This window comes from Mesocricetus auratus, unplaced genomic scaffold (genome assembly GCF_017639785.1).
Source record: "Mesocricetus auratus isolate SY011 unplaced genomic scaffold, BCM_Maur_2.0 Super-Scaffold_100676, whole genome shotgun sequence".
Taxonomy (NCBI): domain Eukaryota; kingdom Metazoa; phylum Chordata; class Mammalia; order Rodentia; family Cricetidae; genus Mesocricetus; species Mesocricetus auratus.
Window position 1 is genome coordinate 179665729 of NW_024429266.1, and position 24425 is coordinate 179690153.

General features: G+C 46.9%; 1 protein-coding gene across 7 annotated transcripts in view; it reads right to left on the reverse strand.

The window, feature by feature from the left end:
• Nucleotides 1–4761: 4761 nt before the first annotated feature.
• Erc1 (ELKS/RAB6-interacting/CAST family member 1) overlaps nt 4762–24425 on the reverse strand; it is a 294181-nt gene continuing 274517 nt past the window's right edge. For all 7 annotated transcript variants that reach the window (XM_040739043.1, XM_040739041.1, XM_040739040.1 and 4 more), the window contains one exon: nt 4762–9437. In XM_040739043.1, the coding sequence (XP_040594977.1) occupies nt 9300–9437 (138 nt within the window). In that variant the 3' untranslated portion in view covers nt 4762–9299. The remainder of the gene's footprint in view (nt 9438–24425) is intronic.

The window sequence follows — 24425 nt, forward strand, 5'->3', positions numbered from 1 at the left end:
GGTCCAGTTGGAAGACCCTCTGGCTCTCTCCTGACCCTTAAGCAATTGTCCCATGGGTGATGATTTGGGTCTGTTCTGGGTGATTTGGGTCTGTTCTGGGTCTCTCGGAAGTAGGTCTCCCCTTCCTTGCTGTGTGTCCTTTAGACCTGACCGAGACTCTATCAGTCAAGACAACTGTAGGAGGGAAACTAGAAAAAGGCATCAAGGCCTTCTGGGCTCCAGCTGGTCTGCCCTCGGTTGACTCTGCGGCTTGCTCCCATTCTGCCTTTTCCTCCCACAATTCCTTCTGCCTTAGCTCAGTGTAGCATTACCCCAAGGAGCTTATCCAAGTTGGCAAGAGTCATGCATTAGGCTGCTTGCCTTTTAACAAAGTTTATGATTTAAATCTTGTGCTCTTAACACCTTCTTTGCAAGTCTCAGAGGGAAACAAAAATGTTGACATTGTTTATTCATTTTCTTCTTAACATGGAGACCCTCACTTGGCCGATGCCATTGTGTATGTGTCCGGAAGAGCTGCACGTGTGTGAAGGCGGGGCCGCACACGTATGCACTGTGCACACATGCTTGGGAGAATGCTGGCAAGTTCCCAGGCTAGCAAATGAGCCCATGAGGACTGTTACCTGCACTGGATTCCAAGATGGTGCTCCCTCCCCACAAAGGCAGGTTCAGCTTCTTGAAACTCCTGTGTGAATTCCTGGGGGTAGCAGGGAGGACCAGGGAATAGGAGCAGGGGAGGAGAGGAGGCCCCAGATGGCGGGGGCCTCACCCTGGACCCTGAGCGCCAGGGTCAGAGCCCAGCTGTCTCCCTCCAAGCCGCTTCTCAGGACAGATACGCTCCACCTGTGGCTCATTGCTGGAGCAGCCTTAACGGCAGCGCCACAGCCTGGGGATGGGGGTGGGGGAGCAGGATTTCCCACCTGACATCAGGAAGCTGGAGCTAAAACTCGGCCAACTGTGGGAAGGAACAAGCCTGGATAAGAAGCTAGTGGGAAGCAATGAAGCTTGGTAACTCAGGCTTGTGTATAGGCCTGCAGAGGACCCAGGAGAAAGGACGGTCCTTGCTTACAGGGGCTTGAGGCCAACAATGAGGAGACAGGAGAAGAAAGGCAAGAAACAGGTCCTGGAAGGAGAGGGTGGAGATCAAGATGTCTCTCACTCCGAGGCAGACCTCACCATCAAATGTCCTCTGCACATTTAGGTCTGAGTAGGGAGCTTAGAAACGTCCCAAGAGGGTCGTCAGCACGCTGAGGCCTCGACTCCATGATGTGATGGCTGGCCAAAGAATTCTTATGGGTTCCAGGCTCTCTGGGTCTCATTTGTCACAGTGACTAAGAGCCAGGCCAGGCAGGGTTCCTATTTGGGAGCCCATCCTCACAAAGGGGAGCAATGGGGCCCAGATGCTAAGGCATGCCCATTGCTCTCTGGGCTTCTTTCTTTCTAAAGCAGAAACAATATGATTTTTGACATATAAGTCCTTGGGGGAGGAACTGGTGGCCACATCCTGCATAGTCACCAGGAGGGAGCCTGGGACATACATGGTGGTGACCCTTTTCCCTCTCTGGGAAACTTCTTGTTCCAGGTCTTAGCATTCTCATCTTTAGCTGATTTCTCTCTTTGGGGGATTTCAGATGGCAAGAGCTGGGCCTCGAAGCAGATCTGATCAGAGGGCAGCGCCCTTCCTGAAGGACAAAACACATGGTCAGCACCTCCATGGGTTGCTCATGGGTTTCCAAAACCAGCTGAGGCTCGGAAGTGACTTTAATATAACAAATGACTATTGGTGTCAGCTCACCTTCTCATTACCATGTGCTCGATGCTTTCTCATGCACCCTTCCCCCATGCTGTGGGAATGGACCACACACTAGGCAAGGGCTCTCCCTCTGCGTCATATCCTAGACTGCATCCTCTTGTTTGCATGTTACAAACACGTGAAGTGTGGGGCTGCATTATCTCTATTGTGAAAAGTACGCGGCTGGACGTCAAAGGCTTTAGGGGATGCCTCCAAGGCCACACACTTAGTCAGCAGCAAAGCCCAGCTGGGAACCTGTTCTATATCTTAATTCTGTGCGCACCTGCCTCCATGGTCAAGCTTTCGGCTGGTTCTTTGCAGCGTAATAGGACAGGTTTTTCTGTTTCCATTTGTCTCTTTCACTTAGGGACAGCTCTGCCTTGCAGGCATGGCCTTGTGGGAAAGTCAGCATGCTGCTGAACCAGCACTGGGTGTGGCTCATGACTGTGGGTGTCCCATGCCACCTGTGACTTAGTCCCTTTCTGATGCTGGGCATCTGAGTGCATGGGGGTGACATCATCTTGCACCTGGTAGGGCTTCAGTGTACATGGTAACACAGCAGAAGACACCGTATTGGTGATGGGGTAGTGTGCCACTAGGTCCCCTTTCCCCATGGTGGGGTGCCACCCTCATGACCTCATCGAACCCTAACTTTCTTCCACAAGTCTTACCTCTAATACCATCAACACAAATTTGGAAGTTTCCAACACAGGAACTTTTGGGGCAAACAAGCACACCATGGCATCCTATAAGCCACCGAGTGCTGTGTGGAACTGTCTACTCCCAAGATGACACAGTAAAGGGGTGATGTGTGTACCAGATGTGGCGCTACCAGCCTACATCATTCCTTACTGGTAAAATTTAGACTGAGATGACTAGGACGTTATGTGAATAACTGACCAATTCCCAGGAAATCAATGGTGTTCAAAAGCCTAACAACACGAGACCATGTGACTCATATCCAACTTGATAGTGAGCAGGCCAGACATATCCTTTGTTTCCTCTGAATCCGATGCCACCATCCCATTCCCTGGCCCTGGCCCTATGACAGTACCGAGGGCTCTACAAGGAGCCAGAAAAGCCTGGAAATCCATTGACAAAGGAGTGATCCAGACCTCTCACTAGCTGACTGTGTAGCTCTGGGCTATTTAGCTTGCATTTTCGCTTCTTTACCAGAAAAGGTAGAGGTAAATACTGCCAGACAGTGGATCCTGTGCTGACAGACACTGCTTGGTGCAGGTACCTTGTGTTCTGTTCTTAGCAGCTACTCCCTTCCAGGCCCAGGGAGCTTCCCCCAGCCCCAGGGCCAGCAAGGTGCTGGCTTTTCAGGGCTGCCATGCTGGGTATGCTGTCTACTTCTTTACTTTTTTTTTTTTTTTGTACTTTTTTCCCAGCCCTGCAGGGGTGAGGTGCTCCTATTTTATGAGTTTGTGCAGAGTGGACAGCTGGTGATGAGGTGTTGCTCTTCCCAGCAATGGCCACCCATTCAGGACAGTACTGGTCTTTGTACCCAGATGTCTCCGATGGGAGTTATGGCAGTGAGCTGAGGGCTGTGTACTCAGGAAGCCATTTTAGAACGGGATGCATGGTCTTGGGAAGAGGCTCGTACGTGGTGACTGGGAAAACACAGCAGAGATAAGTGATCCTGAGGCTGATCAAGGAATCTCAGACCTCAGAAAAGGGAGCAAGGCTTACAATAGACCTTGAGGGCTGATACCCAGCCTCAAGCACCCACTCTCCAGCCAATCTCTTTGCAGCTATGACCTGCTCCTTGTGCTCTCCAGCACACAGCTGGGTCATTTAAAACAGCTCACAGACATGCATGTTCTTCCAGGGGGCTTCCATTAAGGAAAGCATGATTATGCTTTATCCTCATTAATAATATCCTTAGTATTGCCATTTTAAAAAAAGACTGCGTGCACCCGCATGGGTTTATGTGCACCATATGCAAGCTTGAGATCCTCTGTAGCTGAGTACTGGTTGACAACAGAGTAAGTTAGTTTAAAAGAATGGGAAACCCTGGAAATTGCTGACGTGTGGTCTGCTGGTGTCTGTGGCTTCACGCTGTGCAGCAGACATTCACTCTGCTAGTCACATTGTCCCTACTTCTCAGGATGCAACCAGGTGCAGCACTGTTCCTCAGTTGGCGAACAGGGCCAGGTACTCCTTTGCCTGGCATATGTCTGCACAGCTGCGCTGCCAGGAAAAGGATCTGAAAATGCTTGATTCTCTCATTGCACGATTTGACCAACTAACCCAGCCAAGCGCCACATTTTCTACAGGAGAGAGAGCAGAGGCTTTAGTCTGTGAGACAGGCTGGTCTCCTCTGAACCTTCCCTCCTCAGACCCCTGAGTACTGCAGATGTGGGCAGGAGCCACTGTGCCAAGCTCAGCATAACTGTCTTCTTCTTTCTTAAGACAGACACAGACACGAAGTTAATCAGATATGAGCTCTCTAAAATGCCCCAGAACACTTCTTATGGGCACAAGGTCTCAGGATGTCCCAGAGCAGACACTGCCGTCCACAATTATGCATGGGTCTCCTGACTCTTTGACTCTTCATGAAGCACTTGCAGGAGCAGTCCACATCTGAAGTGGACATCAGATCACAGCCCGGAAGTGAGAATCCCAGTTCTGGCCACACCGATTCCTCTACCATCTTGGTGTAAACTATTCTACTCCTCCTGGGTGATGGACACTTTCATAATGTAGTCAGGTCTGAAGTGGACAGGTGCAAAGGAAAAGGGGGTTGGAAATGGGCTGAGTGGGAATCTAAGAGTTTCCTGTTGGGACCAGTCCTGCATCAGCAGGCCAGTCTGCTGTGAATCTTCCTGAACCTGGGTGTACAGACTCTAGTCTGCCACTGGAGATGGCCTCCTGGGAATTGCTGGTCCCCTGCTTTTCCAGACTGTAACCAGTCTCATCACAGGGGTGTGACCAGGCTGGCAGAGACTAAAGAAGGCTGCAGCACACAGTTTTTAAATAAGTTTATAATTTCCTGATGGATTTAGTTCATGAATAAAAAAGAAAAAAACTCGAACAAAGTGTTTACAATAATTACCAAGGCAAAGTTGAACAGAACACAATGTCTTTGTAATGTCATCATCAGGCCGGCAATTCGACGCTAGTAACTGCACGCATGTGCACAGTTGAGGACAGCAGCTACAGCTGTTTCACACGAGCAATCAGGCTGCCACCACTGCTATCTATAGAGACTCAAGCTACAGGAAGTTAGTGCCCAGTGTTCTGGGCTCCCCACTAAAGTGCAACATGCCTCTTCTTAAGTAGGGGTACAGAATAAAGCTAAGTCCCCATCGTGGGACAGCCTGCTGTGCAAGGCAGCTTTCTGGTCTGTACTGGGCAGCTGGCCCAGTGGATGGCATGAGCCTCAGGCGGGACCAGATGCTTTAAAGGACGGATGTAATACTGGTGTGGCAGGGAAGGGGGCTGGGCTGCTGTGCTCACTGTGGCACAGGGGTGGATCTCCCTGCCTCAGCCTGGCTCAATTCCTTTCTTGACTCTGGTATTTCTGGAGCCAAGGGGGTCTGGGTCTAAAAAGCTTCAAAGGGAAGAATCTAGGATCTGAAGCCAGAGAGGACCAGGCTCTGAGGGCCATATATGGCACACTGGCTGCAGGCTCTGGAGACCAGACTGCCCTGTTGGATGGTCACGATGAAATAGCACCAAGTGGGCAGGAAGAGGTCCTGTGGCCTGGCAAGCAGGCCCAAGCCCAGGTTACCACACAGCACTAGGCACACAAGGCTTGATCCAAAGTGAGGGCGAGGGTGGTCCTGGGGTCACCAACTCTGAAGTCTCTACTCGGAGGTCCTGAGGATGTATAGAAAACCTGACACAACTGAGAGGCTTTGAGGCCCAGATTCTCCTTTCTCTTGCTCCCAGGCAGTCACCTACCTCAAGTGTGGTCAGTGTGTTTCCCAAGGGCTGACTTGGCTACCACCTCACCAACCTGGAGGGGAGGAGCTAGGCTGCCCATAGCTTGAATTCCTTTGTTAACATGATTATTTATGGGTTTGCATTTTTAAAAACACAGCTCTTTAATTTTTCAGTTCTATAACTACTTTTTAATATTTTAATATTCTCAACAATGGACATAATGTAACTGCCCCGATTCTCTGAATCACACAGACAATATCAACAAGCAGAGAGACAAGAGGTGGCGGGACGGGACAGATAACCCGCTCCCCCAAAATCAACCCCTAAAATCAATTCTCCCTCAAAAGAGGCAGGAGAAATACCTACAATAGGGTCACAGCACTTGCCAAACACAGTGGGAAGAATCAAGAAAACACTTGGTTACAATTTTGACACTAAAAAGTTTGGAAAGTTTCTGTTTAAAAAGAGTACAGACAGCCATTTTGTTCAGAAGGCCCCCAGGTCACGTTTTCTTCGTCCCTGAACGTTATCGTGGTTCACGGGAGGGAACACATTTGACTGGTCAAGAGCTCCGAGACTGGCAGTGACGGCGGCGCCCACCAGGCCTGTGCTGCAGCTTCATCGTTCTGGCTCCTTTCCCTGGGCACTGGGTTCGGCAGGCAGGAGGCGAGGCTGGGGAGGCAGGCTTGAGAGTTACTGGTCCTGCTGACATGGCAACTGCTGGGACTTAGGCCTGTGAGTGTCACAGTCTACGTAGCCTTGCTTTGGCCCTTCTTCAAAGACGTGGAGGGAGGCCAGTGGGCCTGCGCTTCAGTCAAACAGGCGGGTGTGATGCCAAACCAATCCCAGTGTCAACAGTGGAGGGGCAGGACAGTAGCACGTGAGAACCATCTGCGCTGACTTCATCTCTCACGAGGGAGAAAGTGAGCCAACATATTCTTCCCAGGAAGCCAAACACATGGATGGGATGTGGCCAGCCACAGCATGACCTGCAAAACCGTCATCAGTGGTTGCAGTTCCACTGCTTTCCTACAGTTTCTAAGGCCACAGGTGAGGAAGAGGTACACCCAGGCCTCAGGAAGATGGATGAGAAAAAAGGCTGACAGGGACTGGAGGACGGCCTCTACATTTCCAGTCGCCGAAGCCACTGGGACTTCTCCATCTTTAATGGTCTTTAAGTCCTTGCTAATCCCATTCAGATGTGCCACCAGTCAGTCAATGAAGACCTGGGACAGAGGCCTACTTAGGGACACAGGGCCCATATGGTGCTGCTTTAGCTAGGAGCCCCAGGTTGGGTTCCAGTCCTCATTTCTTACTGTCATTCTCACGATGACCTTCATTTGGGGCAGAGGTGTTTAGGTGCAAAGGGGTTTGACAATGGAATGAAGTGATGGGGATGGTCCTAACAACCCTCAGTGAGCTCTCAAGGCCAGATGTCTTGTGCATGAAGACAGTCATGGGATCACATGTCTCAGTGCAAAGGCAGTTATGTATTTAGTAAACATTGGCCTAATGAATGACATAAAGTCAGTAAGATCCGAATGCCAGATAACCTATTAACTTCCCCTAACACAAAGGCCATGCTATGGTTCAACTTTAGCTCCACAGCCTCTGGAAGCATTTGAGTCACTGGATTACCACCAGAGGAGGAAATAAATCCCTGTTATGGTGCAGAGGTCAATGTCTGTCTTATAAACTTGCCTTCTGGATAAGCATGTGGCCCGGAAGCCTCCTGAAGCCTCTCTGGAGGGACCTGATGGAGAAAAGTTTTAGAGTAGAGAGAAGGAAGCAGGTATGAGTGGTAGACAGTAACCTTTGCTAACAAACACCAAGGAGACCTGCTTGGGGGGGGGGGGAGAGAAGGTCCCTCCCAGAGCAGCTGGAGAAGAGCTGGACAGCATCAGCAGCCTGTGAAGCTGTTATTAGGTGGTGGTTCCTTACATCTGGACATAAACTCAGATTCTAACTTCCCTATCCTGAAACACTGGGGTCTCCTACAGGACCTATGGAGGGGACGATAAAAAGAACTGAGAGAACTGAGCAGCATTAATCCTTATTTCTGGCCACATCTCCATGTGAGATCTCTGAAAGTGTCTCAGTGAGGCTTATGACAGAGTCCATTCAACCCCCCTGGGAACACTCCTCAGCATCTCACAAGGGAACACTTTATGGCAGGGAAGAAGGGAAGCAGGGATGTGACTGTCCTAGGTTGGGGGCCGTGAGGAATTTACAGGTAGCATTAAATTCTTTTGAGAGTGTGGATGGGCAGAGAGGATGGAATGCAGCCCTGTCAGAAGATGGGGCACCAGGTGTCTGCATCAGGGAACAAAGGGCTAGATGAGTGCTGCGCTGTCTTTCTTAAAGCCTGGTTATGTATGACAGCTGTCATCTGCACCTGGTTTCAGCATGGCGCTGGCCGAGTCCACGGGGTGAGTATGCATGTGTTAACCAGTCAGCTGACACAAACGGACGGGTTCAGAACACCTTTCAGGGTAACAGCACTGACAGCAAAGACCCTGAACTCAAGTCCACTGATGAATCAATAATGGGGACAAAGGATGCTGGCCTGGGAAGCAGAAGGTGTGCTTTCACCACGGATTCAACTGGGCGAGCCTTACATGATCCCCACACCTTTCCCTACCAGAGGCTTCGCAAAGAAGGGTGCCTCGAACACTTAAGTGCAGACAGCAGGCATTTCATAGTATTTTTTGAATGAATGAATAGAGGGAAGAATGTGTGTAAGATAAGACAAGCTTAGTTGTTCCAAAAGAAGCTTTTAGGCATGGCATGAGGCTGTGACTCTGAGGCTGAGAAGGTGGGCAGTGGATCACATACTCTAGCAACCCCTATTCTACAGTAGCTTGGGGCAGGGTTGAGGGAGCAGACAGCATTGTGGGTGATGTTCAGGAGGAATCAGCATGACCCTATGAGACATCTTCTCTTGAGGAGCAAAGCTGCAAGCAGTGACAACAGGGCCCTTCGTGCTAAACCGTCTTCTCTTCAGGTCAGACGTTTAACCTAGCAGTGAAGTGTGGGACGGTCGAAGGTCTTAACAAGAGTGAGCAGGGTGACCACTGTGTACATTGCCCTCTTGTCAGCTGAGAGCAGTGCAGGCGAGACAGGAACAGGCCAGGACTCATAGCAGGCGAGAGCGAAGCTGCATAGGCCCGCCTCTGCCCGATGGTCATGACCGCAAGCAGGGCTGGTAAACACACGGGCAGCGCAGCAGAAGCGCTTTCCTCTGTCCCTGGCCACCTGCTCCCTCCTTCTCCACCCTCTGCAGAGAAAGCACGCATTCCAAAGCTTCAGCACCACGCTCTCAAAGCACAGAGCTCTGCGTGGGCTCCAGATGAGCCGGATGGGCTTCTGGCTTCCCGTTCCTAGAAGAGCAGTGTGCCGGTCTCCCCAGCTCTCTGCTGATGATAAGCACAGTTCTTCATGGAGACCAAGGAGATCTGTGCAGAGACAACATTCAAAGCAGAAGGCAGAGGATGACGACAGACACAGATGGGCTGGGTTCGCGCCTCCAGCTGGCAGGGTCTGGTCTGGAGGTGACTCAGACACCTGCTCCTCAGGTTCTCCTTTCTGGCTCCTTGATCAGCTTCCTTGGAGCACATCAGGAGGACTCTTCCAGGGCATTGACAACTTGCTCAAGGATGTCAGGGCAGTGATCGGCTATCTGCTGAAGAATGGTGTTGGCGAACTCCTGCAGCTCCGCATTGTCCCCTTCGACTTTCTCCAGCTCACTCTGAAGCTGAAAGGGAAATGAGAGGCAGCGTTCAGGCAGGGTGCAGCTTTCTTGTATTGACAGTAGGGATTTGCCAGGAAAGCAATGACAAACAGGGCTTACCTCCCTGCAACAAAATGAATGATCAAAACATACAGGTTTCATGCCAGGCAGTGGTGGCACATACCCAGCACTTGGGAGGCACAGGCAGAGGTAGGAGGATCTCAGTGAGTTTGAAGCCAGCCTGGTCTACAAAGAGACTTCCAGGACAGCCAAGACTGTTATACAGAGAAACCCTGTCTTGAAAAACCAAAACCAACCAACCAACCAAACAAACAAACAAAAAACCATAAAAATTCCTAGACTCTCACCATGAAAATAAGGTCCAGTGTAAAGTTCAAGGTCAACCACTATAACTTGCAGTGCTGACTTCATGGAGACAGCTGTGTCCACTATTCCCATCTCACAGCACAAACGGGTTGAGGACCTCAACTTCATGTGGTCTCCTGCCCAAGGGAGACTTCCCTTAGCTACACGTGGCTGTGTCTCAGCAGGGCACTTAGAGCGCTTAGTTAGCCGAGGAGATTATTTTGACAGGTAGCATAGGCCACTGCTCAGAAGAGACACATCATTTCCAACGTTCTGCTCTTTTCAGAGCCCTCTGGACAGTTCTCCACACCTCCAACAGATGCTGAGTGTCTTCAAGACAACAGCATCCGGTCCTTGTCCTGAAACTCCCTGTAGGCTGATGGCAGAGTAAGCATGTCAACAACCCACCACAGAGGCATGAGGACATGCTGTGAGAGAAAACACACAATTGCTTTATTCTGGGGTGTCTGAGGAGGAGTCATTAAAGGTGGCTAGGATCTGGGTCTCAAGAGTCAGAGTGGCCAGGCATTGGTGGCACACGCCTTTAATCCCAGCACTCATAGTGTAATTTTGCTACTGTTATGAATTGTAATGTAAATATTTTTGGAGATAGAGGTTTGTCAACCCCCAGGTTGAGAACTGCTGCTCTAAAACCAAGAACTAAAATAATAATTCCTCCTTTAAGTTGTTTATATCAGGTATTTTGTTCCTGCAATAAGAAAAACCTAATTCAAAGTCCAGTGGACAACCATGGCAGAGGCAGGCGGATCTCTGTGAGTTCGAGGCCAGCCTGGTCTACAGAGCCAGTTCCAGGATAGCCTCAAAAACAATACAGAGAAACCGTGTCTCAAAAAACAAACAAACAAACAAAACCCCATTCAGCATGCTGGGTCCTCCAGTGGGCTGTGGGTGGACCATGTGTGAAGCTAGAGTTCAACCCAATCTCATGCAAACTACAAGGAAATCCTGTAGTCTGAAATGGCACAGTGACAGACTGTCTTCATCTTCTGAGGTGACTTGGAATGTTAATCTAATAGGGCTGAGAGAGAGGGAGGACCTGGAGGTAGAGGAGGCACACGCACACCTCAGCCTTCTCAGGGTAGGGCTCCCTGAGGAGAAGGGAAACCACTGAGACAGTGCTAGCTGAGGAATGAGACAGCAAAATGGGCATTTTCAAATGCCAGGCAGCATTCCAGGAAAGGAGGGAGGGAAAGTAAAAGCTGAGTGTCAGTGGTTTAGAACACAGACAGGACACCTGGGTCCCAGTGTCAGCGCCACCATTTACTGGCCGACATTCCCTCTACCACTCTTCTCTTCTATAGGATGTGGCAGTAACATTTTCAGAACTGCTTTAGAGGATTTAATGACAATCACAGCCGAAGGGCAAGGTAATGCCCAATGCACCAAAAATGCCTGAAAAAGGTTAACTATTGTAATTACTGTCATAAACTGGTTAAGATCATCCAGAAAAAGCAGATTAAAGGGCAGGATAGCGTTCTCATGGCCTCATTGTTCATTAGACTCTAGATGTTCTGAGCCAAGAATGAGCTAGAATGATGTGCTTCTCCATTGTGGCAGGCAAGGAGAGACTAACAGTCGTCCCTCTGCTGACTGTGACCTGGAAACTCAGGGCCATTTGACCATGCTAAGCCTTAGGGTACCTTTAAAAGGTTTAGGACAGGAGCTAAACTCACTGACTTTCACCTAACAGTACACTGTGTTTTCCAAGTCAAATCACAAAAACCTTTTTTGGGATTTGGTAATTGACTCTAAAATTCATTCTGATCTGTAAAAATAAGAGATCTAAGGAAAAAAATCTATTTTGTGTTTGGAGGTTCTGGGGGATGGAATTCAGGACCTGATGCATGCTGGGCAAACACTCTACCGTCAGGTTCTGTCCTCAGCACCCTCAGAGATATTTTTAAGACAGTAAAGGACACTGTCAAAACATACTAGCATTCTACATTAATAACATGGTGTCCACTGGACTTTGAATTAGATTTTTCTTATTGCTGGGACAAAATACCTGATATAAACTACTTAAAGGAGGAATTATTATTTTAGTTCTTGGTTTTAGAGCAGCAGTTCTCAACCTGGGGGTTGACAAACCTCGCTCCAAAAATATTTACATTACAATTCATAACAGCAGCAAAATTTCACTTTGAAGTAGCAACGGAAGTAACTTTATGGTTGGGGTCACAGCATGAGGAACTGCATGGAAGAGCCGCAGCATCAGGAAGGGTGAGAGCCCCTGCGTTAGACAGTTTAATCCACAGTCAAGGGTTAAGGGCTTGGTACCAGATGGGAGCACTACTGCGGACATGGAGGTGTGCCTTTGTAAGGGACTGCAAGACTCCCAGCTGATCTTTCTCTTTCTGTGTGCTCCAGGCCTTGCTACAGACCCTAAAGCAATATGGCAACTATCATGAGTGCAACTCCTGAAGCCCCCAGCACACCTCCTCCCTCTGTAGGACGACAGGTTCACACAGCTGTTACGTTACAGTGAGGGAAGCTGACAGACACTCTGTTTTATGGGATGTCAGATTAACCCTTATTACAAATACTATAGTAAAAGGTACTAGGCTTTTTTGGTTGTTGTTTGGCTGGTTTCTGTAGTTCATCATAATTTGTAGGTATCATGTTTCCATGGCTTTCTCTCTAGACATAATTTTCTTTGTACATGTCGAAATCTTTGCATGCAAAAAATAACCAGAAACACTCCTGGAACAGGACAGTTTTTTGCTAAGTTTGTTCTCATGAGTCATTCAGATCTTTCTGTAAATTGAGCTTGAAGTTCCATATCACAGCACCCTACTTTCTTCACATACTCTTCCAGATTATGGCAGAACTGGTGTGGTGGGGCATGCCTGGGGTTTTATCTTCTTGGGATACTGAGGCTAGAGGATCACTGGAGTTTAAGGGTGTAGTATGTATGCATTCATGTGAGTGAAATCCTGGCATGTTCCCCCAACCCCCGTGTGTGTGTGTGTGTGTGTGTGTGTGTGTGTGTGTGTGTGTGTGTGTGTGTGTGTGTGTGTGTGTGTGGTATATGCATGGGAGACTGTGGCTCTTAAAAAAAGATTGTATGGAAGAACTGCTTTCTACTAAACCTTAATCTAACTCAGACACTGGAAGAGGGACAACTGGAAAATGGCTATAGGGGCATTACCTCCAGTAGAGAAAACAGAAAGTATATACTCTGCTAAAACAAATCAAGATTTCCAAATGCAGACTGGATTACATGAAAGTGGCAAGTCTAACTGCTTCAAGGATTCACATGTGGGATCTGGTGCCTAAGGACAAGCACACAGTGCCCACAATGGTATGGTCCTGTTTACCAGCCTGGGAAACTGTCACTGTTAGTAAGGTGACACCACATACAAAATATCCTGCCTCAAAATGACCCCACAGTGCTCTTTATTCCTTCTTCCTGTAGTCTCCAGGCAACCCCTTCATGTCTGTTTCCAATCAATCAGTCAATCAATCAGTCATCAATCAGTCAATCAATCAACCAACCAACCAACCAACCAACCAACCAACCAACCAACCAACCAACCAACCAGTTGTGCTTCAAGCTCTCTTCTTCCCGGTCTGAGGACACGGGGACCTTTCCCACCTTGAAAAGACCCTGACACTATCTTTCTTAAGCTGGTGGCAGCTTTCCCCATCCAACTTCAAAAGTGCACTCTCTAGTACTGTGTCTCTCAGGCCATCCCTAACAAGCAGAAACGACAAGACCGCTTCCTCACCTAATTTGCTTCCTTGAAAGGTTAGTGAAATCTCTACCTAAAAACTGTAAAATATTATTTACAAAAGTGAGAAATGTCCTAAATGGAAAGGCACAACATGACCAAGGAGTGGAGACTCAGGACTTCATTAATTCTGCTCAAACTAACTCACAGATACTGTACAACCCCAGTAAAATCTTAGACAGATATGAATATAAGAAAATTCAGGGAAAAAACCCTATATAAACACAATCACTTGGTTTATGGCAAAGGTCTTACCTGTATGGTAGGGAAAGGTTGGATTTTATGATATATGGGGCTATATGAAAGAAAATTTTTACCCATATCTTAATCATATACAAAATCAGTTCCTGATGGTTAGTAAATTTACATATGAATGGAAGACATGAAAAAAAAAAAAAGACAGAGGGCTGATCACCACACCACATTTCTATAAGCTCAGCACTCAGCCTGAGGCAGGAGGATTGCCTGTGAAGACAGCTTGGGCTACACAGAGAAAACCTGTCTCAGAAAAACCAAGCAAACAAACAACAAACTCACAAACACACAAAGTCCCCTGTACTACAGTAGAAGGTCAAAAGGGGCACTTTACACATGCCATGCTGCTCTTCTCTGTAACCTCCCAACCCCAGCACATGCTACCAAAGCTATAGCGCAAAGATTTTTTAGGCAGAACACTAAAGAACACTCAGCATGAAAAAAAGGGCCCCCAAACCGGTTGCTTTATATTAAAACTAAAGACCAGATGTGTTCATCCAGGCCTGTAATTCTAGCACTCAGGAGGCATGAAAATCAAGAGTTCAAAGTCATCCTCATACCTATTACAATGAAAGCTAGCCTGGGCTATGTGAGGGAGGCCTTCTGTCCCCAAACTCAAAACACAATAACAAAAATAAAGAACCCCTCCCAAAAACCAACAACAACAACAAAAAGCAAATGAATAAGCAAACAAGAAAACTCAAATAAAACAAAAACAAAGAAACCCCACAAAACAAAGCTAAGAACTTCTTTCTCTTGTTTTATTTATTTATTTATTTTTTGGTTTATCGAGACAGGGTTTCTCTGTATTGTTTTGGAGGCTGTCGGTCCAGCCTGGCCTCGAATTCACAGAGATCCGCCTGCCTCTGCCTTAAGTGCTGGGATTAAAGGCATGTGCCACCACCGCCCGGCTACTTCTTTCTCTTAAAAGACATCATTAAGAGAAAAAAGGTGGCTGGCAGATGGGAGAAAGTGTCTGCAGTGCATGTATCTGATGGGAACTGATAGTGTTATTATGTATAAACAGCTACAAATCAGAAAGAACAGCAATAACAACAGTAACAACAAATTCAAAAGGTCAAGGAACTAGAATAGTACTTTACAAAAGATTCCAATTGTTACTCAGGGCCTGTGTCTGCAGGAAGTTCCTACAGATTCCAGGGTACCTGCAGCACACAGAATGGGAAAAGATCTTCATCAACCCCCCCATCTGACAGAGGACTGATATCCAAAATAAATAAAGAACTTCCAAATAATCTCATTTAAAAATGGGGTGCATATTTAAACAGAGAATTCCCAACAGAAGAATCTCTAATGGCTGAGATACACTTAAAGGAGTGTTCAACATCCTTAGCTATCAGGGAAATGCAGATCAAAACAACTCTGAGATACCATCTTACACCTGTCAGAAAGGCCAAGATCAAAAACACTAATGACAGCCTATGTTGGAGAGGATATGGAGTAAGGGGAATAACCCTCCATTGCAGGTGGGAGTACAAACTTGTACCCCCACTTTGGAAATCAGTATGGCAGTTTCTCAGAAAATTGGGAATTAATCTACCTCAAGACCCAGTAACACCACTCTTAGACATATACCAAAGGATGCTCAACCATATCACAAGGATATTTGCTCAAGTATGTCCATAGCAGTATTATTTGTAATAACCAGAACCTGGAAACAACCAGGATGTCCCTCAATTGAAGAATGGATAAAGAAAATGTGGTATATCTACACAATGGAGTATTACTCAGCAGAAAAAAAATGACATCATGAAATTTGTAGGTAAATGGATGGAACTAGAAAAAAAATCACCCTGAGCGAGGTAACTCAGACCCAGAAAGACAAACACAAGCCTTCATTCTGATGGAAGCAGATGCAGAGATCCACAGCCAAGCACTGGGTCAAGCTTGGCTTGGAGTCCAGTTGAAGAAGGGATGGAGGGAGTATATGAACAAGGGGGAGTCAATATCATGATGGGGAAACCCACAGAGATAGCTGACCTGAGCTTGTTTGAGCTCACACTCTGAACGGACAGCTAGGGAGCTGGCATGGGAATGACCTAGGCCCTCTGCATCTGGGTGACAGCTGTGTAGCTTGGTCTTTTGTGGGGACTCTAGCAGTGGGACCAGGACCTGTCCCTGATGCAGGGAGGAGGAGCTGGGTCCTGCCATGCTTTGTTGATTCCCATGGGAGGCCTGCCCCTTCTGAATGGAGACAGAAGAGGAATGGATGGGGATGAGAGAGGAAATGGGAGGAGAGGAGGGAGGGGAAACTGTGGTTGATATATAAATAAAAAAATGATGAATAAAAATAATGAAATAAAATGATGTACTTGCATCTAGCTTACATACCTTACCTCCAGATTACTCATAATACTGAATGCCACACACTCTCTTTGTAACCAGTTGTTATACTGCATTATGTAGAGACTGATAAGGGAAAACATGTCCAGATACAGCCATCATAGCCTAACTAAGGTACACAGTTGATACTGGAGGTGACCAGTGCTCAAATGATGGAAGGACATACAGAAAGAAAAACAATGGACATTATAGAAGGGGATAGCTTTATTCCAGTGGACTACAGAGTGTTCAATGCATGGAAAGTTCAAGTTCTGATTTTTAGAATTTTCTGGAATATTTTTCCCAATTATTTTAAAACTGCAATTGTTGAAACTGAAGGATGGATAACCCAAGCATGTGGAGGATCCACTGTATACTGGAAAGGCTGGAAAAGATACAGATGTATTTATCCTTGTTCATTATCAGAGAAACAATAGAAAAAAATCACAGGAAACCACTAAATATCTCTATCTGATATTGATGACACCTCCTTCAAAAGTCTCTGCCTTCAGGTTCAACAGGCCACTTCCTCTGCCTCTCTTTCCTATCCCACATTTCTCTCTGTCCATGTGGCATTGGTCTCCTTTGCTTGCGATGCTGGAGATGGAACCCGGTGTTTGTTGTGTGCTAGGCAACAGCCTAGTACTGGGCTCCCCTCCCGGCTGGCCCTGCGTATTGCACAAGTGGTACAGCACTGTGCTGCTGTTTCAGTCCCTGAGTTCTAGGCAACCAATGACAGCCCTGTGTTACCCCCCCTGCACCTGTGCATGCTAGGAAAGCGATCTGCCACTGTGCTACCCTCTGGGGTCTCCTTGTTTCTTCCTCTTACACCCTCTCTCTTGGGCAATCTTGTTTACCTTCAAGATTTAAAAAGAGCCAAAGAGAGTGGTAGGATACACTTGCATCCCAGAACTCGGAAAACTCTAAGTTTGAGACCCCGCCTCAAAAAAAAAAAAAAGTATAAGAAGGCACAATGACATGAACATGCATTTATTTTGGACAAAAAATATTCTAAGTGCTTTAGTGTCTTAATATATTCAACATACCTTCCCCCCCTTTTACCACTTCTGAGCATAGTTGAACAAACTCCTGTTGTTATAAAATGTGTTGCTTTTTAGGTCTCACTATTATAAATGTTCATTGTTGATGCTCCTTACACAGTCCTCTCCGCATCTATGACCTGGGAACACTGCCGCAGGATTTGTTCTGTCTTGTCCTAAGAGAGGGTCCATGTTAACTCCTCAGTTCTTCTGTGAACTCCTGGAAGAATTCTGTTTTATACATGATGCTACCTATCCTGCAAATAGCAGGCAATCTAAGAATGCCAGTGAGTAAAATGGCAGGAATAGCTATTAATTCTTTCTGAAGACATTTTCTTTTCTTTCCGGGCTGCTGGGCTGAGCTCAGGCGCTTGTGCACATGGGTAAGTGCTTTCCCACCTAACTGCACCTCTGAGGACCCTGTAAAGATCTGTGTGTGGAGGTAGGGTGTGTTCAGCAACACAGTACTTGTCTCCAGTTCCACAGAAACCCAACAAAGAAACCAAAATTCCATGGACCTCCTGACATGGCCTGTGTTGGTAGTGCTCATTCTGCTCATGGTCCCCAAACGGAGTCAGGGCAAGCACATGAGGGTGGCCCTGGCAGAACTGTCTGGTTTCTTACCTACTCTTGAACTCGAAAGTAGTGATGTGATTCCTAAGGGACCTGAGCCAAGAGTCACAAATACAGCAGTGATTCCACGGTGAACACTCAAGGTAAGGTGCAGTCTGCATGTGACACACAGTGGCAGCGGTGACTTGGTATCTAACAGAGCTGTTGTGAAGCCACAGACAGGAGGCCGAGCAAACAATGGAGCAGAGATGGGGTCTACAACTTCCCACCAAACAGGTGTTGTTGGGACAGATTGGCTATAGGGTTGGCCAGCCTCTTCCTGCTTTCAGTGCTGAGTAACTCAGAGAACAGCCAGCATGGATGGTCCAATAACAAAAAAATAAGAGGGATTCATTGAGCAAGAGAGCAGCCTGCAGTGAACTGGTTGCCTTGGGACCACTGCCCAAAACATCTGCTCAGTGTATGCTATGACTGAGGAACAAGGCGGTATGTCTCTCCACACACAGACAAGACATGACACAAAAGGGAGCCACCAGAGGCCCAAATGGAAGAAATCCTTAAAATAGAAAAAGTTGAGCATTCGGTAGACTTTGCTCCACTTCAAGGTAAACTGCTGTGAGATAAATGAGAAGTTTTATGATAGGTGTTAGAAAGGCAGGCTTAGGACTCTAGATCAACTCAGTAAAGGGCTATCTGGACTCAGTTAAGTCCCCTTTCTAGATGGTTGGGCGGCAGGCTCCAAATTACACAGAAATGCTTTGTTTAAGCAGACAAGAACTTGAGGGCTTTTGTTGTTATTGTTTTTTTTAACAAGTAGATCTCAGAACACAGGCTTTGAAGTCTGAGCTGTAAAACTGGTGAGCATGGTGCCCCAGAGGTGATGATGGGTCAAGGAGAAATGACCCTGTCTGGGTTAGACTTGTCCTACAGCCCAGAACCCAAACCAACAGCTGCTTAGGAGCTATGGAAACATAAAGGGAGCTTTCCAGTTTCCATTTTTCAAACATTTGGAACAAACTGCAGTGGATTTTGCCACTTTGCCCTTCTGAACAGACCATAAAGCTTACCCGATTGGAGGAATCTGAGAGCATAGTAATTTCTCATTCAGGAAGCATTTCCTGCAGGCATCTGGTCACTGTTTTCACACTGCAGGATTTACTACACTGTTGCCAAGGAAAGCTTGATCTTGATCTTAAAGACTCTTACAGCTTCCCCACAGGTTGGAAATGACACCCTCACCCACAAAACTTCAAGTCTACACACTGATGTGAAGGACTTTAAGTCTATGCACTGATGTGGAGGACCTCTGCCTTCCCTCCTTCATGCAGAAACAGCAGAGGACTTTATACTCTGAAGCACGAGAATCATGCAATCCCACCATTATCTACAACGTTATTCCTGGAACACACTAAGTGAATGCTAGCTATGTGCATTAATGTAAATGGCTTTTCATTGTTAGATTTCCATTATTTTTTTCATGAGTTTTCAAAGGTTGATAATAAATTAAGGACTGGGGCCATGGCTCAATGACTGAGGACTTGCCTAGCATGCCCAAGGCCCTGGGTTACACTCCAAAGTCCCACCCTCCCCCAAGCCAAATCTAAAACCAAGCAAGGGGCTCCTCCACCACAGCACGGAAAACACAGCAGAAGCCCCTAGCACTGAGCAAAACCAAACATTGAGGAGTCAGCTGTTCAGCCCAGGCTGGCCTCAAACTCTGGATCTTTCTTCTCTGCCTCGTTTCCTGTCCTGTCCATCCTGACCCCACCAAGGCAAATGTCTAATCACAGAAATACTAGTCTACTCATGTTAGACTCAAAGCGAGTAATTCTGAAATTTCAACTCACAGCCTGGAAGGAGCAAGAGACCTGTCAGTTCCAGTCTCTAGCTTACAGGTAAGACCCAGGCCTGAGGAGGTGTAGGGAAGGATGCTCACCTCACCACCCACAGGCCAATCTGGGGTCAGAAATCAGACCTACAGTTTCCAAATGCATGTGCCCTCTACTTGCAAGTGTTGCTAGGATGCTAGTCTCCCAATCTCTAACATACTCACATCTAGACACGTCTAAAATGCAACTGCTTTTCTGTCTAGGACATTTGTCCCTAGATGAGTCAATCTGTGTCTCCTCTGTGACAATGTGCACCTAACAACTCCCCAGGTTCATCTCTCCCAAGAGGCTATGTTTTGGTAGAGTGCTATACCTGTTCTGAATGAGCAGAGATAGAGGACAGGAGGAGCAGAGCAACACCCATGACTATAAAAGAGAAAAGTGGGAACAGAAAGGAGATCTGGCTCCACCCCTCATCTTAAGAGAAGACGTCCCCCCCCACCTGTGGCAGGTGGGAGAGCTGTCCCTGCCCCTCATCAGCTGTAGCACTCAGGAAATTGGCCCTTGCACCTCACCTGGACAACACAGTAGAGCTGGTCCTGATGGACCAGGTGTGGGAGAGCCAGCCCTGAGGTCCTGAATGCAGGAGAACCAGCTGGGACAATGCTGGGGAGCTCACCCTGGAGGTGAGGACGGGGGACAACTGATGGGCTGACCAACCCAGAAACCATGGAGGCCCAGAACCAGAGCTGAGTTGGCCTATTCCAACATCCACCCTATCTATGATCTGCTGGAGCCAAACAGACCCAAAGCTGTAGGATCTCCATAACACAGGGCAACAACAGGATATTCAAGAGGAGTACCAGCATCGTCAGTGTAGCAGAAACCAGAGGCCTCAAACCAGACCAATGACTCTGCAGTGAATACTTACAAGTAATGATATATGAACTAAAGGGTGTACTGTGAGACTTACTGTGTCACACTACAGCTTCTATGATGAGAGTTTTCCTTTTCTTTTAGATTTTAATTTATTGTGGGCAGGAGGGAGGTTGCAAGGGCAGAGGGTGGATACAAAGGGAAAAGGAGATGAATGGGCTCAACATGCATGATGTGAAAGCCACAAAGAATATATGTTTAAAAAAGGCGAGAAAAGAAGAAACTCAATAGGGCATTCACATTGCTTTGATTGGTACCCTATGCACTGAGTTAGAAGGGCCAAGAGAATGGAAATCACTTCCTATGAAGAAACGTCCTCAGAAACTGTGGCATATTGTTATTTTCAAACTCTGGTGGCTTACTGAACGGAAGCACAGTCCTGAGGCAAAGGATAGGTGGTTGAAAAGACATGTTACCAAACCTGGGATCTGTTTTATATGGGCTTGCAGTGGCATGGTCTAACAAACATTTCCAACTACCAAGAATTCGAAGTCTTGTTTCTAAGTTGATTTGGCAGCACCTCACATTATCTTTCACTCATCTGCTAACTGAGATGAAGTGAGACTTGCCCACCATTATCAAAATGAAAGAAAACCTCCCTCCTGCTGAAGGGATCTATCACAACAACAATATTCTGGGAAGCACAGACCCAGGCAGGGTGGCTGGCCAGGCCCATGTGTTTGGTTTGGCTCTCAGAAATGAAGAGTGTCAAAAGGGAAGGATGAAAAAAAAACACAACCCCTCCCCCCAACAAACCAAACAATGGATTAGGAAATCTAATGCTGAAGCTGTCAGGGTGGCAAGAATAAGGCCTTTTGCAGCTGAGAGTTAAGTGTATTCTCTGGCCAAGTGGGAAGAAAAAGGGGAGCCTTGCAGCCACTGTGGCATGTGTAGAACATGCCTACCCCCCAGGACTGTTCTTCCCAACATGTGTCAGTAATGGGCAAAGACTGAAAAGGCTCCTGGGGTCACCTTGCTGAATTTTCTCTCTAATTTTAGTGCAAACCTGATATATTATCTGACTGGTCACTCCTGGAGGAAGTGACAGGATGATCCTTTTAGGGGTACACACTCCTGGCCCAGTAACACAGAACCAAGGAAAAGGTCTATTAATGACCAGATTCTGGGGTCAGTTGGGGTCATCCAAGTGGTCCCTGGGCAAACATGGAAAACATTTCATGGATGACCAAGTACAGTGGTGAGACTCAAGTATCACACGGTGTGATATGGAATGCTGTGTCTGATTTGGCTGGCATGGAGGTTGACAGGGCAGGGTTGCATGTTACTAATTTTAGCATGCTGAAGGGAAGAAAGTATGGGATATGATTTGAAAGATCCTTAAAGAAGGTTAGGGCTAAAAGAAAAATATTCCCACAACCTCTGACATCTCAGACTTTTGCAGTCAGTAATTACACAGGTCAAGAAGGGTAGGATGGAGAGACTCTTGGGGTATTTCCAGTCTAATTTGGATATTTAAGGCTCTCCATGCTAGGAGTGCAGCTCCCCAAGAAGTATGGCAAAGCCATGGCATTCAGACCTACAACCGTCACACAGCTTTGGCCGAAATGGAGAAGACAAGGCAAGCACTCGGAGGAGGACAGATCTTTCCTCCTATCTTCTCCTTCTAGGGAGCCAGAAACGGAAACTGTGGGCTCAGTCTTCTAGAGAAGTGGCCCTGTACAATTATCCCCAATATCTGTGGGGTCACTTCTGATGGCTGCATGACATTAAATAGGACTTAAGGGTAAAACACCATGAGTTCTACAATCCTACAGGACCAAGTGAAGTGCTGGCAAAGTCAGCCCTACAAGGGGTTAAATAAACATTCCAATACTCCTTAGTATTCACTATCCCCTCTCTCCACAAAGACCCACAGGCTTGGGAGACACACTTAATTGTGCTATACTGAGACACACTCAGCACAAGCTGGCACTGACTACCCTGGCAGCAGCCTGACAAGATGTTCTACATTTGAAAGCATCAGTTCCTGCTGGGCTTGACACACTGAGAATTTACTCTCAGGATGCAAGGAGCAGCAGTGGGCCAATATCTGAAACAGAAGCCTCGTATTCCATCTGGCTTCACCATCTTGATGAGGCATTTCATTTGTTTGGCTTTAGCTGTCTTGAGATATGTGCTGTTCAAATTCTTTCCAGACTTCATGATGTCCAACTAAGCAAAGCCCATCCCTGGTTTGCCTTATCAAATAAGAGTGGAACAACCACACCCAGCAGGAAGCCACACACTATTTCTAGTTTCAAGTTTAAGCTCCTGAGAGCTCCACTGCACCTGCTCTGGATCTCAGCAGGGGCCAGAGACTCCATACCTTATCTCCCCAAGAGTCCCTTCTGTTTGCTGCAGTCTGAGTTTCAGTTGTGGAACACCTTCCTTTAGGAGTCAATGCTAATTGAACTTGGTTCTTCTTCAGCCTTGAAATGTAAGTCATTTCCCACAGACTCTGCATCTATCATACAGCATGAAATCAGAGAGTCTGGAGAACAATGACATATTAATCACCTGTGGCCTACCTTGACCAGACTGATCTGGTTTTGGTTTTGCTAGGATCAATGCAGTGGACACCATGCCTGGTCCATCACACTAGCTATAAGCCACCATCACATCACATGCTTTTTTTTTTTTTTTGTGCCAAAGTAGAAATAAGATCAGCCTGATATCTGAGACACAGTTTGATTAAAAAAAAAAAAAGACTCAGGCTGATAACATTAAAACCATTATTTCTCACTAAGAAGGACCCCTTGAAAAATTTTATCCACCAGAGCCTGTGCTTAAAGGCTCCCCTCAAGCCAATGAGCATATGCTAGGCTCAGCATTTTCTTTTGTGTTTAGCATCCTTTTGTGTCAAAGGGAGGGCAGAGCAGCAGGACAGTTTCTGTACTGTGTAGAAAAGTGCCATCACTGTATTCCCCACGATGTTCCCGATTTCATTCATTAGTGACATTGTTGTAGCTCACAACAGATCTTCCAGAAAGGCCCTGTCATAGAGAGTGCTTACTATGAAAGGCCCTATTGAGACGATGGGGGAATTCCTTCTGTGTATATGTTGTCTTATTGATTGATAAATAAAGCACTGTTGGCCAATAAGGAAGCAAGATAGGTGGGATTAGGAGTCAAGAAGGATTCTGGGAAAGGTAGGGTGGAGAGTCGCCATGTGATCCCGGTAAGAGAGGACGCATTAGGCTGGCGTCCTTGGTAAGATAAGACCTCACAGAAACATAAATATTAGTAGTTATGGGTAATACTTAAGACGGAAGTAGCCAATGAGAAGCCCCGGACATTGGCCGACAGCACTAATAGAGTCTCTGTGTGTTATTTGGGGTTGACGTGGCTCTGGGACCAGGCTGGCGGGAAGAATGCTCGTTACACCATGTCATAAAACACTCCTCACGAAAGGCCCTATTACAGAGTGCTCTTCATATGGCTCTCTGGTGGAGAAACCAGCAGTCCCGTGTCCCCTGAGGAAGTCCTGTATAACTCACGGATGTAAGTTTGCAGCACCTCTTTTGGGAAGGTAAAAACTCAAGGTTTATTTGGAATGCATTTTCTGTAGCTGGTATGGAAATCAGCTAAATCAAAACCTTGTAACAGTGGCCTAATAGCAATTAGCTCTGAATTAGTCCCTCAAGATGCTTTTATGGACTGAGCTGTGTGTGTCTAGCCAAAATTTACAAGCTGAAGCCTAGGGTATGGCTGTATCGGAAATGGGACTTTAAAGGGTGATGACACTAAAATCAGGTCTTTAGTGTAGGCCCTAATGTGTACTGGTGCTATAAGTAGTATTAGTTTGCATACATGCAGGCATCAGGGCTAGATCATGTGAGGACATAGTGAATACTCTGCCACTAGAGCCAAGGATCTCAGAACCAACATCCTGATCTTAGATTTCCAGCCTTCAGATAG